General features: G+C 50.0%; 1 protein-coding gene across 2 annotated transcripts in view; it reads left to right on the top strand.

Moving 5' to 3' along the window:
• Sfxn5 (sideroflexin 5) overlaps nt 1–20,319 on the top strand; it is a 112,407-nt gene that overhangs the window by 83,888 nt on the left and 8,200 nt on the right. Inside the window, exons 11-13 of one of the 2 annotated variants that reach the window (XM_090336702.1) lie at nt 2,118–2,233; nt 4,059–4,144; nt 11,474–11,591. In XM_090336702.1, the coding sequence (XP_090192828.1) occupies nt 2,118–2,233; nt 4,059–4,144; nt 11,474–11,591 (320 nt within the window). The remainder of the gene's footprint in view (nt 1–2,117; nt 2,234–4,058; nt 4,145–11,473; nt 11,592–20,319) is intronic. The other variant, XM_090336703.1, reaches the window with a different exon arrangement.

Genomic DNA, 20,319 nt, shown 5'->3' on the forward strand with positions numbered 1-20,319 from the left:
AACCAAGGTGGCGCGGCCTGAAATGGCGGCGGCGGTGTGGAAGGTGATCTCGGCGGGATCCCTGCCCCGCTCTCAGGGCAGGAAGCCCTCTCCCGGCCCCGGGGACCGGGAAGGGAACCTGGCAGCCGCCGCGTGGGGCGCAGCGCCCGTCTCCGACCGCCAGAGGGCGCGCGCCGACGCGGCCGGGTGCCAAGGCCCTCCGGGCCTCGGAGCGCCCTGCGTCCCGGGCTGAGCCCGGAAGCACACCGCCCAACCCGAGCCCAGACCCGAGCCGGGAGGGCCCCCTCCTCCGGTCCTTCCCCGCTGCGCTCCCTTAATCCTCCGGCCGCGGTGAAGGTGGAGATCGGAACTGCCCGATACCAGCACGGTTGACATTTGAGGACCAATACTCTCTCGTGGAGCTGTCCTTCCAGCCACGCGACATTTAGCAGCCCTCGCCACCCCACCTCCTACGTGCTAGTAGCACCTTCATCCGCACTTCCAGATCTTGGGAACCAAAAATGTCTCCAGACGTGGCCAAATGTCTCCCCAGAATGGCCCCTGCTTTAAAAGCCAGTGTGGGGACAGGTGAGCGCGGCCGGGCCGGGCGGGGCCTGGGGCTGGCGGCGGCCGGGAGGCTGGAGGGCGCCAGCGGGCTTCGCGTCCCCCGGTGCGGAGACGCACAGATGACATCTGTGCTCTAAATACATTTCAGAACTGTGCTCTGCTCTCCTGCTTTTCCTCTCCAAAGACTGCAGAGCCTCTCGGTCTTAGCCTCGGTTGATTCCACCGCCTCCCTTTCTGGCAATAGCGGCGCAGGATCCGAGGACCCAAGCTTGCAAGCCACCCCCCATCCTCAGAGGCCTTGTCCCCCCTGCTGTGAGCACTGCGGCCTGAGGGGCCCCGGGCCATGGGCTTTGACCTCAGGAGCATCTGTGGGCTCCCTCCTACTCTTCCTTCCCACTGGGCCCTGCCACCCCTCCAGCTCCCCAAACCCGGGCGCCCCCCCCACCAGAGGGGGGGAAGCAGCAGGTGTTGATGCTAATCAGCGTTCACAGCCCAGAACTGCAGTCGCTCCCAGGCTCACACACTCCCCAAAATTAAACACTCATTATACAAAATTAATTGACATTAATTAGCAAAAATTAAAACTTTAAACACAGCAAGGCGCTTTGGGGGGAGGAGTGGAGCAGGCGGGCTCTGCGTTTGTCACCCCCCTACTTCCCACCCGCCTACTACCCCCAAGTCTCCCCACTTCCATCCTGAAGCAGGGCTGGAGGAGTTCAGGCTAGATCTGCACCAGCACCCCACAACAAACCCAGTGAACCCCAGTGGAGGAGGGCAAGAAGAGGCACCCTGTGCTAGTCACTAACTAATGAATGTCCCCCAGACTCCAGATCTAGTGCTTTACTAAGGAGCCTGGAGCCTCCTCTATCCCAGTCCCCATGGCCCTCAGGAAGAGGAGTGACCAAATGAAGGAACTTATCCACTGAGGAACTCTGCCTGGCCCTATGTCTCTGCTGCTCCTGGGTAGATAGAGGTTTAGGCACTGTGGGTAGTCTGCTCTGTCCCACTTTTCTGTGTGACCTCAGAAAAGTTCCCCCTCCCCTCTGAATCTCAGTCTCCATCCATATGATGAGGGGGTGGTGCTGGGTGAGCGCTGAGGTTCCTGCCTGCTCTGGCACCTGCTGTCAGGGATGCAAATCTCTGGGAATTTGATTCACTCTGAGCAGAGGCAGGAGGGCTGAATATGCAATGCAGAAACTAGCACTTCAAGAGAGCCTGGGTGGCCCAGGGGGCTGAGTTGCTGGTGATGGAACACCAGACCTCAAAGAGGACGCTATTGAGACTCTCCTAGAACGGAAGCTACTTCATCTGTCTACAGGGCCTGCCCTGGAGAAAAAGAAGGCAGCTCCTTTCCTAGTGGTAGCTCTCTGAGCCTTGAATACTTTCCCTCTCACACCTGTTATTTTTACTTGCCAGGTTCCCGAGGGGTTCCAGATCCCTCCCCAGGCTAACAGGACAACAGAACCACATCCTCAGCACCCTGTGGCCTGAGCAGGGATGGAGCCAAGTAGAAAGCCATCCTCTACCTTACACTGCTATCTGCACCTCTCTGTCTCTCTCTCTCTCTCCAGCCAGTGCCAATATCTGCAATGTGGTCCTGATGCGGTATGGGGAGCTAGAGGAAGGGATTGATGTCCTGGATGCTGATGGTAACCTTGTGGGCTCCTCCAAGATCGCAGCCAGACATGTAGGTTGGCTGGGGGGGGGGGGCTCCAGGGACCCTGGAAAAGGATTGGCTTTCCCATAACATGTGCATCACCATACTACTCTGTTTTTTTGTACCGTGGATGTCTCCTCCTCATCGTCTTCTACCCCAGCCCCCCTGTGTATGAGTCCTAGGCCTCACAGTCTGTCCCCAATCAAACATGTCCCCTCTGATGGTCCCTCACGTCAACCTCCCTCTCATCCACACTAAGAAAAGTCTCCATTTCTTGTCTCAGCCCCTCAGGACCCAACTCTTCAGTTGAGGTGTTAATTGATGAAGGCAGAGGAGAATCCCCAGGGCTTTCTCCCCAGCCTAAGGCCCAGGACCCCACGGCCCTCCTGAGGCCTCCACATCCTCCCAGGAATGAACAGGAAGCCTAAGTAAGGGCAGTCAGTGTGATTAATGGGCTACCTCACCCAAGCACAGGGATTTCAGGCTTGCAAAGGCCACTGCGTGGTTTGTAGAGTGTTCATACAAGACCCTCATTTACCTCTGGTTTCACTGTGCCCATCCACTCTAGCACATGTATTTAAAACCCATATCCTGTGCTTTCCCAGCCTTCATTCTGATGGCTGAAAGCTCATCCTTCCTCCTCACGAGCTCCTGCAGCTCTGGGCTTCCTTCAGTCCACCTTGACTGTTTTCTTGCCGCCTGGAGAAAAACTAGGGATTGATGGTATCTGAGCCATCTCTGTGGCCTCCACTGAGGATGGGAGCCATAGGGCTAAAGGGACTCCCCACCGTGACTGTACAAACACAGAACTACAGCTATATTGTCTTGTGACCATACTGTGATCCTCAGGAATCCCTTGGGTTCTCCAAGAGCAAAGGCCCAGCCAGAGCCTACATAGAAACCCTTGAGGTGCTGAGTAGAAACTTGTTTCCAGAGCCAGGAGATGCCAAGCCTTCTGAATCTCCAATAAGTACACACCCAGGATCAATTCCTGCTCCTCAGCACCCCGCCCTATGTGGCTCAGCTGGCTCTAGTTGTTTGTTCTGGCTCTTACAATACCTGCTTCATTTTTGTTGCTATTATTTTGTTGATTGGTTGTTCTGTGATACTGGAGTAGGATGCTTGCAAGAACCCTACCGCTTAGGCTATGTCCCCAAGCATTCTTTAATTATACTTCAGCTTTTTCCGAGGCTGGTGTAGTGTAGTACCAAGATCCTCCTACCTCTGCCTCTGGAGCAGCTAAGATTATAGGTGTTAACCACAACTGACTTCTTGCTCGTGTGTGTGTGTGTGTGTGTGTGTGTGTGTGTGTGTGTACACTGGAGCTTGAACTCAAGGCCTAGTATTTTTGCCAGGCTTTTTCACTCATGGCTGGTATTCTGTCATGCCTCCAGTTCTAGTTTTTTGCTGATTGATTGGAGATAAGACTCTTGCAGATTTGTCTGCTTCAAATGGCAATCAGCAGCTTTCTAAGTGGCTAGTGCTAGTGGCGTGAGCTACCACACCAAGCCCTGCTCCTGCTTTGTTCTGAGAGTGTCTCAAAACAAAGAAGGTCTTCCATGGACCTCCTGAGTGCTGGTGTCCCTGCCCCGCTGCTTCTATTGCCACCTTTCCCCACACATGGCAGGTGACAGGAATCTGCTCTTTTCAAATGTGTGTGGTAAGAAGCTGAAGATGATTTTTTTTCTGGTGTCTAGAATATGACTAGTGAACCATGCCATGAATAATTCCATGCTGCCAGATGTGCACACACACACACACACCTAGGGCTCCAGGGCAGGAGTTTACTGCCAGGTGGCTGCCCCTCACCCCCATCCCAACCCCTCTCACCACCACCTGTCTCCCCTCCCTGCAGGCCCTGCTGGAGACAGCCCTGACTCGTGTGGTCCTGCCCATGCCCATCTTGGTGCTTCCTCCCATCGTCATGTCCGTGCTGGAGAAGTAAGTTTGGTGGTAGGATGGAGGAGCCTTTGGGGAGGACAGTAAGAAGAGGAACCCGTGGGCCCAGGGTAAAGGAAGGGAGCTGCTGACAGCTTGCTTGTTTTGTTTCAAGGATGGAAAATATCCTGCTCCATTTTCAGACTCCCAGACAGTGAGGCTGCAATGGTTCCTTGAGAATTCATGGACGTATGCTGTGCAGATCCCATGTGACTAGCCACAGACTATCCCAGAGACAGTCTGTGAACAAGGCTGGCCCAGTTCTGAGGGGCTGGCAGTCTGAGGGAGTTGTCTGTGTGTCAGAAGGAGAGAGAAAGGGGGAGGGGAGGGAGGGAGAGAGAATTGGAGAACATATATACTCAACAAACAATACAGGATAGGAAGATAAGATTTGAGGTTAGCACTACTCCTTGAAAGCATCCACCATGAAATAACTCAGCACCTTGATGAGCTTTAGTTTCTTCACTTTTGAAACAGGAACCATAATTTCCCATTCAGAGAGACATTTGTTTATTTGTTTGTTTATTTATTTTGTTGGTTGTGGGTTTGAACTCTGGGCCTGTGCGCTGTCCCTGAGCTCTTCAGCTCAAGGCTAGCACTCTACTACTTTGAGCCACAACGCCACTTCCAGTTTTCTGGTGATTAATTGGAGATGAGTCTAAGGGACTTTCATGTTCAGGCTAGCTTTGAACCGTGATCCTCAGATCTCAGCCTCCTGAGTAGCTAGGATTACAGATGTGAGCCACTGGCATCTGGCTCAGGGAGATATTCTAAGGATGCATATTAGTCATTTCTATAAAGAATAAGTGAACAGGACTGGGAGTTTGGCCTAGTGGTAGAGTGCTTGCCTAACCTACACGAAGACCCTGGTTCAATTCCTCAGTACCACATGCATAGAAAAAAAGCCAGAAGTGGTTCTATGGCTCAAGTGGTAGAGTTCTAGCCTTGAGAAAGCCCAGGGACAGTGCTCAGGCTCTGAGCTCAAGGCCCAAGACTGGCAAAAGAAAGAAAAAAAAGAATAAGTGAACATAGCTGAGTACTGTGGTTGGTCCTAGGAACTTAGGAGACTGAAATCAGAAGATCATGATTTGAAGCCATCCCAGGTAGGAAAGACTGTAAGAATTTTATCTCTAATTAAACATCCCAAAGCCAAAGGTGGAGATTTGGCTTAAGTAGTAGAGCACTAGCCTTGAAGACAAAATCTCAAGCACAGCACTCAAGCCCAGGTTTCAAGCCTGAGGACCAGCATACACACACTTAAAAAAGAGCACATGCGTATTATTATGATAGCAGTAGTAGAGCAGTTCTCTTAATTAATGAACGTAAATTTGAGTAATGGAAACTGATGCTGTTGAAGAAGGGACTGAACCAACAGGGGAGGAGCTTGGGCCAACCCACCTGTAGTTTGGGCAGACCCTATGTTTAGGTGAGACCAAGGAGAAGGTCAGGAGCAAGGAAGGTCTTAAGGAACTGGCAGAAGGAGCTACACTGGAGTGCAGAGCACTGGCTTGTTAGGGTGGTGGTGAGAAGGTGCTGTCCCCGCCCCACGCACCCTGCTCCTTCCGCTCTCCCCAGGCAGTGTTTAAAATTGAGGACAGTGTAGGACAAGGACACAGGGGACCTAGGATTTTTCTAGATCATGGACCTTCTTATTCTTACAGTTACCAATATAACAGCTAGCTGTGATTATTACCATCATCATCATTATCATCACAATAGTCCTGGGGATGGAATTCAGGGATTTGTACATGCTAGGCAAGCACTGTACCACTGAGGTACACCCCCTAGCTCCTGTAGATGTTCAGTATGAGTTGAACAAACAAATAAAAGAATGAATGAGTGCTCTCAGTTAATCCTCTTCACAGTGTGCCGAGGTATGGTGAGCTCACCATTTTACAGATTTGGAAAGGAAGACAAAGACAAGTATGTCCTCTAATTACAGAGAATGACAGAGCCAGGATGATCAAGGGTGGTTGGCTGGTCTGGGCTCTTGTGTCACCCTGGCTGCTCTCAGGTGTTAAGAGCATGTGATATCATCAGCATGGATTTGGGTCCTGCCCTCCATTGGGTCTGATCTCAGGAAAACAAGGATATAAATCAGCTACAGGTGAGCCAGGCAGTGTATGATGGGGCCAGCAGGAGATTTAAGAGGAAGCAGCAGGAGGGGCTCCATAGCACAGGGTTCTGAGGTGGAGAAGAGCTATGCTGAACCCAACATCAGGACAGGACTTTGAAGAAGAGAGAGAGAGAGCTTTCTAGCTTGGAGGGGTCCAACCTGGCGGAAGCAAAGCATATTGGGGGCTAAATGAGTGGCCCTGTGTGCCCAGCTGAGATGAACCCTCTCTTACTCTAGAAGAGGGAGCCTCTGGGGATTCCTGAGCAGGCGTGTATTAGGCACTGGAATTGAAAAAAAGTCTGGGACTGGAGATGTGGCTCAGAAGCAGAGCACTTGCCTAACATGCTAAAGGCTCTGGGTTAGATCTTCAAAACTTCAACATCATCATCATGATCCTCATGAGCATCATGTGGTATGGAAGCCGGCAATGGACAAAACTAAACAGCTCTGAAGAGGGCAATCTTTTATGCCCTGGCCCTTGTGTATATAGCCCCTCATAAACTGAAATTGTCCCCAAATACCAATAATGAAGCACTGACAAAGAGACAGGAGTGAATGAGGAAGGCAAGCATTCTGTCTTCATTTCTGCTGAATTTTGGACCTTGAACCTGTGAAGCAGGCTTGCTACGCACTTCTACCAGTATGGTGAGACAGAATTCACAGCATGGGTGAAACATCCTTATTCACAAATAGGCATTGAAGGGCATTGGAAGCCTAGGATTTGTGGCAAGCTGGTCTCCTAGGGCTTAGGAAAGCTGCTCAGGGAGATGGCGTACCATTTACCTATGGCTGCTGTCACGCTGCTCTGAAGGACCATGGAAGCTCTCTGCCCCGAGGGAACGTGGGTCACTGGGCTGTAGCATTGCAGGACATCCTGTGTTCATCTGGGCTGTAGCTTTGTCCTGTCTCAGAAAGTTGCATTCACAGCCTGAGAACTAGAAGCAGGAGGAGGTAGGAAGCTGGTTCAGCTAAGATCACCCACAGACCTGTACTTCAGCCAGAATTAGGGGGGGAGCGCACCAGCATGATTTGTGTTGCCTTCCCAGTCTGTATATGAGCTGAATTTGCAGAAAATAGAATGGTGATTACGGTCTCATTTCTTTGAGGACTTAAACTTTGCTTTGGGAGCCTTAGGAGATGGTACTGTAATTATTCCAGTTCTGAACCTTTCCAGCCTGGTATCTAGGGTGACACATTGTCTGGATCCATTTGGGCTCCAAAGAAGGTCTCTGAAGGGTAGTGAAAGGTTAGCTATTTGAGGCTCCTGGCAATCTTGAAAGTGCTTGGTCCTTTCCTGGAGTTCTTGAGGGGCTCTCTGGGGAAGAAGAAAGTCTAAGCCCAGCATTCCCCAAAGAATATCAAGATAAGACCTGTAGTTCATGTCTCAAAGACTTCCTAGGTTTACATATAGTGTGAACATCTCAGGAGTGAATGGTAAGAAAGGTGGAGTGAGCTGCGATATCTAGTAACAAAATGAAATCTAGGCTCTTGTTCAGCCACTTTCTGTCAGTGTGCTATAGTCATGGAGCTTTCCCTAGCCTCAGTTTCCTCGAAAAGTATGAACACTTCCTCTCATCACCTTGCCCTTTGGGGCTTGGCATTTTGTATTCTTTGTAGGGCCTTCGCAAGTACCTCATTTTCATCTAGTGGGAGAGGCAACCCCCCATGCTCCCCCCCACCCTCGCCTTGCCCGGGTTGGGTGAGGGGGTCTGGACCGGCTGGGAGAAAAGACAAAAGAACACTTACAAAGCAGCCTACTTGCAAATTAATGGAGTGCAAACGAAAACTGCGCTCTGAGTGCTGAAGGAATGCACTTCACTGGGAGACCAGCTGTTGTGTGGCTGGGTGTGGGGGGGGGGGCGGGGATAGGATCCAACTTGCTTGCCTCTGGCCTCAGTTTATCCACTCTGGGAGCACTCAGAGCCAAGGAGCCTAGGCCTTCTGCTAGGGTAAGATGGAAGTGAAGCTTAGCAAATGTTTTCCCTTGACTCTGAGATTGAAAGATAGTCTCTAAGGGCCCCAGGCGCCCCAGAGAGCATCCTCTGCCCCTACCATCCCTGCAAGAGTAGGGTTCACACTCCATGCCCTCTCCACAGCATCTATTAGCTGGGTTTGGACCCAGGGTTGGGATGCTTCTGACATGTGAACCCCACCACTATCCAGTTCATAACTACCACTCCCACACACCATCCAGTTCAAAGGCAGGTACATATGCCAGATCTAGAGAGCCACCATTTATTCCATGCTTGTAGCCCTGGGCCTGGGATGAGGAGGAAAACCACACCAGGCTGGATCTAAGCCATGTGAGGGTCCAGGCAGCACCCACAGTGGGTCCCTGAATCCGCTCCCCCAGCTTCCTTCACTCCCTGGGATCCGGGTCTTTCCTTTCTCCAGGCATTCGCACATCTCTCCATCTGCATATTTTAACTCCCCCAGCTGCCTTTCCAATCCTTTCCTGCCATTTCCCTCTCCTCCTCCCCTCCCCCATCCTGCTGTGTTCACTCCCGTTCTGGGCTAAAAGGACTCCACTTTGCTTGAAGCCTCGGACCTCCATCCTCAGTTGAGAATTTAGGCTTGGGGGCTTTCTGAACACCCCCCCCATGTCCATAAAGAGACTTCAGACAGACACCCTCTTGAGAGGAGTCAAGGTCACAAACCACTTGAAAGAGGTTCTGTCTGGTGTCCCCTTGACCCTCAAGTAAGTAGCAAGGACTAAATCCAGGTCCTGTCCCTCACAGACCTGGAAGAGTTTCATTTCCCTCCTACCTTTCCTGCCTTCAGTGACCCTCAAAGTTGTGCCTCAGGAACTTTATACTTTCCTGCTACTGCCACTGAAACAGGAAGGCAGCCTTACCTTAGCTAGAGAGTGAACTGTGTGACCCACCCTCCGAGGTTCTGCTTAGAAGTTGATCTCAGCTGGAAGCCCACTCAGGGCTGAAAACAGCCTCCCCTAATCCCTCCAGGAGTCCAGGAGGCTTTGCACTAGTCCTGGGAGGTAGGGGCTAGCATGGATCAGGAGGAGAGCTGCTGGATTTGAGCTTGATGTAGTCATCTTCATCCTGTGCTTAAACTTTGGCTCTACTTTGGCTTTATCTCTGGCTTTTGGGAAGAGCTGGAGGACAGCTTGGCCACAGGAATCTTAAGTCCCTCGCATCAATAGTGTGGGGAATAACCACAGCTATAATGGTAACAGAATTACTGAACACTTGGGGCTGACCCTTTTATGTTCACAGAAGTGATGAGTCATTGAATCTTTATTAATACCTGAGTGGGAGCATCCTGGCATGGATTTCATCCAAAGTAACCACCACTTTAAGACTCATGATAGGGGGTCTGAGACCTAGGATCATCTTACTCAAGAGGCCCTTAAGAATTTGCATTTGCCAGTTATGGGGCTTGAACTCAGGGCCTGAGCACTGTCTTTGGACTTTTTCCTCAAGGCCAGAGCTCTGCCACTTGAGCCTCAGCCCCACTTCCAGCTTTTTTTCTATATACATGGTATCGAGGAATCGAACCTGGGCCTTCATGCATGTTAGGCAAGCACTCTACCATTAGACCAAACTCCTGGTCCGGAATTTGCATTTTTAACCAGCTGTGAGAGCATACCAGTGCACATGGAAATGAGAACCACTGCTCCCAATTTGGAGCTCTTGGGATAAGTGTTCCAAAAGGTAGGAGTGTACAGGGGTTTTGCCTACCCACACACCCACACGCTGAGGCCCTGTTCCTTAAGGTAGTAGTTACATATAACCAATGCTTGAGCTCATCAATTTATAAGGAGAATATTTATTTGGCTCATGGTTTCAGAGCATTCCACCCATGATCTGTTGGCCATGTTGTTTGGGCCCATGGAAGGGAGCTCAGACTCAATCCCCTGTTGGCCAGAAAGTGAAGAGAGATAATGGGTGATGTCTCATTCATTCCTTTAGTAACCTGAAGACCTCTTAGTAGGCCCTACTTTTTTTTTTTTTTCTGGTTGTGAAGCTTGAATTCAGGGCCTGGATGCTGTCCCTGAGCCCCTTTGTACTCAAGGCTAGCACTCTAGCACTTGAGCCACAGTACCACTTTCAGTTTTTGAGTGCTCAGTTGGAGATAAGGGTTTCACAGGGACTTTTCTACCTAGGCTGGCTTTGAACTTCTATTCTCAGATCTCAGCCTCTTGAGTAGCTAGGAGTGAGCCACTTGTGCCCAGCTTCAACAACACCTACTTGAAGACTAAACCCTTAACACAGAGAGCCTTTGGTAATCATTTAAGATCCAGGGATCTGATCAGAGCCAGGCCTACTCAAATGGGGGAGGGACAGAGCGCCAATATATCCCTTTATACCAGGAGCTGGTCACAGTGTGTTGATGTAACTTTTAAGGTCAGATTTAGTGTCCATCGAATATCCTGTGGCATACAGTCCATACTGCTGGCACCCCTGGACCTCCTAAATGGAATGCCAAGTAGCTCCTATGAGCATGGTGCAGGTGTGCTGGTTAGAGGCCATATGGATGGCCTCTACTCTTGTTTGGGGAACCCATTCTGTCCTGGAGATTAAGAACTTCAGGACTCTTGAAAGAGAGGTTTTATATGCCTCCTTCATGTCCAGGAATCCCAACTCCCAAGACTGCTGTTAGGAGGAGTGGGTACCAAGTATGATATACTAAGGATAAAGCTGGCAAAGTATTCTGAAGATGAAAGCTAGGAGCAACTGTCTCTGACAGATTTGATTTTCCTTCCCCATGGCTCTTGAGTAGAAGCTGGTAAGACTGTCAGTGGACTATCTTCTGCTCCTAGTGATAGGACAGGATCGCCTCTTCTGAGCTATGTGTGTGTGCATGTATGTATATGTATGTGTGTGCTTTGCTCCCAACTCTACCCTCAGCTCTACCACACTGACTCTGGTTTGTTTGCTATTGAATTATGAAGTGCCACTGCAAGTGATCTTATACCCTGGTGTGTGCACACTGTGTGGGTCTCCTACATGTGTCCATTTTTGACATGAGTAGCTAAAGGTACAACAGTGTCTTCCATGTCCCGGCCTAGGGAGAGCAGTGACAATTGCAGAAGGACCCAAAGATGGAATTCCATTATGTCTATTTAGCTGCAGGCAGGCACTGGCTACGTGGCCATGCGTCCTGGACCTGAGATGGAGTGGGACCCAGTATGGTGGCTAGCACCAGCTCACTCCTTCTTTGGGCCTCATAGGACTCCTTCTTCTTCTCCCCAACAGGACAGCTCTCCTACAGGCACGTCCAAGGCTGCTCCTGCCCGTGCAAAGCCTCGTGTGCCTGGCAGCCTTTGGCCTGGCCCTGCCGCTGGCCATCAGCCTCTTTCCACAGATGTCAGAGGTCAGTGTTGGGATTTCTTGGTAGCAAGGGGGGAGGGGGGACAGTTGGGTCATTTGTTAATAAGTATTTGTGCAGTGTTAACCCATAGTACTATGTGAAGCACTATAGTTAAAAATTAATGGCTGGGGTGTGGTGGCTCACACCTATAATCCTAGCTACTCAGGAGGCTGAGACCTGAGGATCACAGTTCAAAGCCAGCCCAGACACTAAAGTCCATAAGACTTATCTCCAATTAACCACTAGAAAAACAGAAGTGGCACTGTGGCTCCAGAGGTAGGATGGTAGCCTTAAATTGAAGCACTCAGGGACAGCGCCCAGGCCCAGAGTTTAAGTCCCACGATTGACACACACACACAAAAAAGAAATGATAGCTGGGCCCAGTGGCACACGCCTGTAATCCTAGCTACTCAGGAGGCTGAGACCTGAGGCTCACAGTTCAAAGCCAGCTCAGGCACAAATGAATCTGAGGTTCTTATCCCCAATTAACCTCTAGAAAATAGGAAGTGAGGCTTAGCTCAAGGGTAGGGTGGTAGCCTTGAGCTGAAGAGCTCAGAGACAGAGCCCATGCCGAGTTCAAGTCCCATGACATAAAAAAAAAAAAATGAAATGAATGAGACTGGCCCAGGCTCTGAGCCCTGAGTTGAAGGTTCAATAATAAACACAATGATGAAATAGTAAATTGAAAATGAAGTTCAAGGTTGGCATTGATGGCTCACATCTGTAATTGTGGCTATTCAGGAGGTTGAGATCTGAGGATCACAGTTTGAAGCCAGCTTGGGCAGGAAAGTCCATGAGATGCTTATCTCCAGTTTACCTCCCAAAAGCTAGAACAGAGCTGTGGCGTAAGTGGTAGGGCTCTAGTCACAAACAGAAATGCTAAAGGAAGCCAGTTACTGGTGGCTCATGCCTGTAATCTTAGCTACTCAGGAGGCTGAGATCTGAGGATCATGGTTCGAAGCTAGGCTAGGCAGGAAAGTGTGTGAGATCCTTATCTATAGTTAACCACCAGAAAACCAAGGGACACTCAAACTGGTAGAGCACTAGCTTTGAGTGAAAAAGCTTAGAGACAAGTCCTGAGTTCAAGTCCTATATTGGCAAGAAAAAGAAAGAAATCACAAGAGAGAGAAAGAAAGAGGGGGGGGAAGAAGAGAGAGGAAAGGAGAGAGAGGAAAGAGAAGGGAGGGGGGATGGAGGGAAAGAGAATGGAAGAGAGGGGGGAGGGAGGAATGTAGGGAGGAAGGAAAAGAAAATGAAGCTCAAGAAGGTTAGGATGGAGCTCCAGCTGGATATAGGAGACAATAGCACACCAGAACCTGGAGGGGAAGGGAATGCCCCCATGCCTGGAAGCTGGGCACATGGGCTGGGGACCAGTTGGTGTGAGGTTCTGAGGTAAGGCAGCACATGGCATGTCTCAAGAGCTGATTGAAATTGGCACCGAGCAGGGAGTGGAGCAAGATGCCATAGACCTGGTAAGGTGTACTGGGCTCAGGTGGGCCACTTGGAAACAAAAGCAGAAAAAAGGTAGATGTCATCCCAAAAGTTATCCCAAGCAGAAGCACAGATTCCTGATTTTGAACAGGCCCTGTAGCTGCATCGTGAGGCTGGGTTGCAGTTCTGGAGGAGAAGGGAACCATCAGGAGACTGTGGCGGGTATCCAAGCCAGAGATGATGGCAGCTTGGACCAGGCTGTTGGCAGTGGTCATGGAGAAGTGGGGCTTTTCAGGGAGAGAGTTGGGCGGCCGTTTCATGAGGATTTCATGAAGAACTGCATGTGGTGGGAGGAAAAGACAGCCAGCAGCATGTATGCCTGGCTTTCTGGTTTTGAAAGCAGAAGACAGATGTAGGTACTGCGTAACAAGATGGAGACACATGGAGGTGGCAGGTTGAGGGAGGACAGTCCATGGGTACAAAGAGTCTCTGGAATTGCAAATGGAGGTGTCCTGTGGGAAATTGGTTCTGGGTCTGGATCTGGGAAAGGGGCATGGACTGTGGGGACAGGAGTAGAGAGTACCAGGCAAAAACAAAAACAAACAACAAAAAAACCTGGTAAGGGAAGAACTATGCTGAATGGCATCCGCGTAGATGAGCTGTCCAAACTCAGTGAGGCTGCAGAGTACCCACTGTCCTTCAGGCAAAGAAGGCTGACTGTCTTTGAGGAATTCAGGTAAGAGATGAGGCTTACCATGGAGAAAGAAAATGAGGAAGAGGCCCATATTGGTTGCAGCTGCAGGAATCTAGGGAGCTTTATATCAGTGCCTTTTTCTTCTTTGAAATATCCATGTCTGGGGTGAGTTTTGTAAATGCAAAAGGGAAGCACCAGGTGGAAAACTGAGGACATGGGAGAACAAAGTCTGTAAAGAGAGAAAGGGCCCAGGGCATACAAAGGGCCAGCCAGCCTTAGAAGGGAAGAGCCCCCTTCCCACAGAGGCAGGCAGGAGAGGGGTTGACAGCAGGTACAAATGACAGGTGGTGCAAATGCATGGAAAGCCAAAGGAGAAGGGCAGACCCAAGGAGGCAAAGAATCAGCATGGTGTTTGGAGTAACTCTGTTCATGGCAATTTAGGGCTGTGGTCAGGGAGGGGGCACTTCTAAATGTGTGATTTCAGAACTGGCTGTGCTGCAGGAAAGCACCAAGAGAGGTGATGGCATCAATCTCAATAAAAGTTGAGAAGGTGTCAATAAGAAGCTGGACTAGAGGATGAGGATTAGAGTCTCAGGGCTGTAGAGCAGGAGATGGAGTTCCAGTTCTGAAGGTACCTGGTGGGGGTTGCTTTCCTCCACCGAACCCAGAATTTCAGGGAGACAACTTAGGGGGAGGGGTGAGGCTCCTTTCTTAGAGGCACTCTCCTGGCATATAGTGTCTGGATGCATGTAGGGGCAGGGAGGAGATGGAAATGCCCAGATGTGTAACATGAGCCCAACATTGAGAACTTCCAGACCCAGGTCTGCAGGTTGCCTAGAAATTCTGAAGACAAGACAGAGGATACTCAGGAAAATATTCCTCTGTGGTCCCTGGCATCCACCTCTCTGAAAGGCTAAGCCTGGCATTCCTGGAAGTCACCTCTCTCTACCGTCAGCCTGAGCCTGAGATTCCAGGCCAGAATCTGAATCCTGCCTGTATTCATTGCACCACCATCGGGGAAGCCCTACTTGCCTGCATGGTATAGGATCCAGGTCACAGAAAGCATCCCACACCACCAAACTAGAGACCATCACAGCTGGAAAGCCTACAGAGCCTGACTCTACTGGGAAATGAAGGCCCACAACAGTCATGGGACCAGTTCAAGATCAGAGAAACCACTTGCTGACATGATACATGATCTCCTGGAGATAACACTCCCAGTGAAGAGAGCTGGTCCAGAGTCAACCTCATTAATGCTTTCCATTCAAGCTGAGATTCCTATTCCCTATGCCTACTCAAATAAGTGGGGTCATTAATTCTTCTGGGCAGCTAACCAAAGTCCTCTTATCACAACCCAAGCTTCTTCAGATTTGGAAGACTATTGGTCATTGTCTAATAGATCTCCATCCTTTGGGAAGGGAACTTAGGAATATACTTTTTAGAGCTCCCCATCCAGTTGCATTGACCCCACCAGGGTGCAGGCTAAGCTGGGTATTATGGGGTGTTTTGAGGTGTGTGACCCATGGCACCCAGGCTATCAGCCAGTTGACTAAGAAGACCTCATTCCCCCATTCATCCTCCCAATTAATTCTAATGAGGTGCTTCTGTTGTACAGGGATCACGTCTTACATCCCAGAAGCCAGTGGGATTTGCCACAATAAGTCTGGACTTGCTTGGGCTGACCCAACCTTGCCAAAAGCCACCAAGGCTGTCAACAGAAGCAATCGCTGAAACACTAATTAATTCATTAGGAGACTTGGAGATCGAGTTTAGGAACTGGTTCCTAGATTGGCTGGTCTGTAGTGATTGGGTTGGTATTCAACTCACCAACCCCAGAAGTCACGGGAAGAACTTTAATCCCCCTTTCAATTCCTGGAAGAGAGTTTTGTCTGCTCTTTTCAAATTAGTATCTCTGCCTACTCAAATAGCTAGCCCTGAGGGTCAAATTGCAAATAATAATACTGACCATCTACTAGCCAATAACAACCTACTGACATTCTATTAGACCAGGCAGTGTTCTGGGAACTCAGCCTGCCTTGTATATTAAATCCTACTGCCTTTCAACTCCAAGTATTATTGACTATCAAGGGATGTGACCTAGATGGCTAGAATTATGCATTCATGGCTCTGGAGAGATTTAGCTAGAGACATGCAACCTCCAGAGCATGGGAGGAATTGAAGCCAAAGAGAGAATGATGTCACTGAGGAAAAAATACCATTAAGAAAGGACAGGGGCAGCCCAAAGCAGAGAGAGGATACAGATGGAGTAAAAAGAAGCAAATTGCTGAGGATATTCCAGAGGGGATGGAACTCTGCAAATAAACTGATGAGACTTGGTGACTAGAGAACATAGTCAGATATGTAGTCTAGAAAGTAAAATGGAGGTCAGTTTTCTCTTTATGTTCAGAAAAGTGAGCTCAGATATAGTCAAGTATGAAGGAATAACAAAATTTACTCCCTGGGTATTTGGTGAGAGGGGATCAGGAGCTTGAGAGAAGGTATTAATAAGAATAGAGTGACCATTGCCCAAAGTGGGAAAGCATGGCTAGAATAGAGAGGCTAGTCCACTGTAATGAGAAGCTAAGGTGTTCAGAATATGGTGTCTTGCAAGGTAGGGACAAATATTTCTTGATTACAGAGACGGGGACGGAAGCACTTTAAGTGTGAGCATCTTGTGTAAGATGCACAGTGGCAATGATGGAGATGGTTTTGGACCAGGCAGATGTTCACAACCCTTCCCAGACTGCTATATTGCTATAAACAGAAGAGGCCCAATGTGTACCATAAACTGCTCACAGATAGGAACATTTCAATGTCCCCCTCCACACTTACTCTTCATGGAGAATTCATGTCCATTTTCACAGAAACTTATGGAAGATAAGTCTATGTTTTCTTACTCACAGTTGATCAATTATTGGGAGACAGGAGGGCTACTATGTGGGACTGGGAGCCTTCTAGAGCTTGGGTATGAGAACTAAGGAAAATGGTCTGGTTTCCCGCTAGGCCTCAGTCCTATAGCCTGTGTAGGGCAAGGTTTCTGCCTTGTGATCTGGAGATTAAGGACAATTGCCAAGGCCGTCTTGTCCAGGCCAGTCCTTTAGGCATGGGTGGGCCCATCAGCACCTAAAAATCTGTTCCCAGCCCAAATCCCCCCATGCATGACAGTGCTTTTCCTTCTTCTTGTAAGTGGGGTTGTCATACAGTAGGTTCTGGTTACAGGGAGGGTCCATCCTTGTAGTGTAAACATGAAGTCAGTAAGTAAGTGTCAGGTGAGGGCAAGGTTATGATGAAAATTCAGCAGAAGGATGTGCTGGTGCTTACCCCAAGGCCACTTTAGGTCAGGTAGGCTGTAGAACCTCCCTATGTCCTGAGGAGGGCTGATTTGTGGTGGTTTTTCTGGCCCTGTCCTCTCTAGAGATTGGGGCTGTGAGTTCCAGGCAAATATGAGCACCTCTGTCCCTTTTACATTTACACTGGTGCCTTGGGTCCCTCTTGGGACATGCCCACTCTCTGGGCTCATCAACTTGGCTGCCACAGAGGCTGGACTAGGTGACTGTCCCTGTGATACTTATAGCCAGCGTTCTCTACCTGGGAGTGCTTCCAACCTTGTTTAATGAACCTCATGCCTCCTGGGAGCAAGAAGCAGTACCTCGGCCAAGGCCCACTCCTCTCACCCCTGCCTCTGTTTCTTCCTCTCTCTTTCTTTGGGCCTCTTTTCTCTCCTCCTTGATTCCTCTGGGGCTCTCCCTCTACTCCAGTCCTCTTCTTTTCCCCATGGATGCTCCCCCAGGAACTCGGGGCTGGGGAATAGGGCTGCACATACAAGCCGGAGCCATTGTTCGACAATCTGTTTTTGTCCTCATCTTGTTGGCAGGCGGCAGGAGAGGAGCAAAAGGTTAATGAGGCACTGTGAATGGGCGGCGGCGGGCGGGCGAGCCAGCGTGGTGACAGGGAACTAATTAGGAGCAGTTTAACAGGAGGAAAAAGTGAAATCTCCTCTTCACCAACTGTCAATAATTAGCTGATTTGGTGAGGTTGAAATGTGTCCACAGAAGAAGGTGGGGCTTGTCTGGGGATGAGTGATGATAGGGAGTAGGGGGCAACTAGGGGCTTGGCTTTGTCCCTAGGTGATGGGGAAGATCAAGGGTCAATCAACCCATGGTCCCCAGACTTGGCCTCCACTCCTCTGGCTGGCATTCCTCAGCCTCAGCCCTCTTCTGTATGAACTGAGTCATGACCTCAAAGGCTTCTATCTCCCCAGTTGTAAGATGAGGCATTAGAGCTAAGGTTCTTCCTGGCTCTGCTTAAATGGGATGCTGGAAGTGAAACCCCAAGAGCACCCTAGTACTAGATCCTCTGCTACCTGCCTCTCTTGTGGCATGGGTGTGGCATCAAAACCAATGTGCCATGTGCCAAAGGGTGACTGTCTCTCCATCTGCTCATAGAGACCACAAGAGGCTTGGGCCATGTGCCTGGGGGTGCAGGATAAGAGGATCTTGAACTGTTCAACAGAGTTAGAGTCCCGGAGTGTGTTGTCCTCCCTGCCCTGGCCAGCTGTTGCTGGGGCCTCCAGGAGGCAAGGAGTCAGGTTCACAAGCCAGAAGAGTTTCCGGTTTGGCCTGTTTGCTCTACTCTGTTGTCTTGCCCTTTGCTGGCCCCTAGCCTTTGACCTTTCTTAACACCTCAGCAGCAGCACTCCCCTCCCCCTCTCTTTCCCTCTAGTTTCTGCTGAGCACTTTAACTGGAAGAAAAGGCCTAAGAGCCCCAGGGCTTCCTGCTCTGAGCCTCCTCAGCCTTACCAACTCCAGACCCCTCCCGATCAGCCTAAGCTCTCCCCAGCTCAGCTCCCATGCCAGGAAGCAAGCTGGGAGGAAGGTGAAGGCCCACACAGCTCCTTAGCAACATCTATGTACCATGCTCTGCCCTGGCCCCTCAAGGTGGCTTCTAGTGGCTGCACAGGCCTGTGCTATAGAGCAGCTGCTCTTTTTCCTGCCCCTCACTTCTTCAGTGATCAGTTAAGAAACAAAGAGAATACCCTCCCTGCTTAAGGAAGGAACTGAAGTACTCCCCATCAGAACCTTCACTCTGTCCATTACTTCATCAGCCTTGAGAAAAATGGTAGTTTTGATGAGCCAGTGTGGCTGGGCAGCTGTGACCCACAAAGTCTTACCTAGTTACCTTTCTATTTCTCTGAGAATGCATTTGAACCCCCAATCAAGAACTGGAAGAGCTGAAAATCAACTGTGGTTCAAGCTGTTCTACAAATGTCCCTCCCATGGAGAAGTCCTTCCTCGTGTGCCAGGATTTGTCCCCTATCTCGTGGTCATACTCCGGTCCTTGCTCTGTAAGGTCCATACTCCTTTTGCCTTGCTCTGGACAACAGTCCTCCCACCATCCACAAATACAGACAGAGCATCATCCCTAAATCTGAGAACTCCTGCTTTTTATCAAAGCCTTATATAGAGCGGGGCTCATCTAGATCTGGCTTCATCTTCTCTCAGGGTTTACAAGGCCAGAAACCAGATAGGGGAGTGAGGGAGAGGCTGAATCTCTCCCGTGTCTGGGGGTGGCTTTTGCCATCCCCAGAGCAGGGGCCTCTCCCCTCCCAACACTTAAACCCATCTCCTACTTTGCTTGGAGATGTTTGTTTGGGGTTTTTCTCATTTACTGGTTTAATCAGTCTCTACTGAACTCTGAAGCAGGCTATTTTTGCAGTCAGAAATCTGCTGCATTCCCCGCCCGCTGCTTTCTTGGAGTTTGCTCACAGGACCCCCCAGGAGAGACGAATAGGGATGGCAAAGCCGCAGCTTGGAGCCCAGGAATGCCAACGCCACCTGTCATGTTGCCTGTTCCCCACACCCCCATCCCAAACCCAAGCATGCACACAGGCCCACACATGTGCACACGTGCCAGTGTGCACACACTCCCAATGACAGGCCTTAGGAAGGCCACCTTTCAGCCTGTCCTTCTGAGCATTCCCCTCTAGGATCTTCTAGAATACCTCATCGAATTCAGGACAGGGAGAAGGGCAAAGCTTGCCCTGCAATGAACAGCGAAAACAGCCATTTTGAGCATACCTGGTCCATAGCAAGAGCTCTAGTCATTTGCTGAGTGAGGAGGCTAAGGGTGAGCAGGGTGGGGCCTTACTGTTGTGTTCCTGATGAGTCCTGCCTTCTCTATGGAGTATCAGATGGGTTTCTAGGCTTCCAAAGGGCTCTCCCACTCATTTCTAGCCCCAGCAGGTGGAAAAATTTCCCCACTGTACATGTGGGGAAACTGAGGCTGAGAGAATGATTCTAAGTTTGGCCCACCAGAGGGCTCCCGGGAACAGTACAAAGCTCCAAAATGGGGAGGGGTCTCTGAGCATGTAGTAGATCCACAAAACACAAGACAAATGGAAACATAGACGGCAGGAGTCTTGAGCTTCGGGCTCTCCAGTACTGTTTGAGTCTGCACTTATTGGGGATCATCTGTACAAGCACAAGGATGCTGAGTGTTTTTGAGTAGCTCCCAGTGGGGTGGGATGGGGGTTCTGTATTCATCTCTTTCTCCCACTAGGGATTGGATGAAGATGAAAACAACTGATGGGGTATGGTGGGGAGAGGA

Source organism: Megascapheus bottae, chromosome 7 (assembly GCF_031878675.1).
Source record: "Megascapheus bottae isolate mThoBot1 chromosome 7, mThoBot2.hap1, whole genome shotgun sequence".
Taxonomy (NCBI): domain Eukaryota; kingdom Metazoa; phylum Chordata; class Mammalia; order Rodentia; family Geomyidae; genus Megascapheus; species Megascapheus bottae.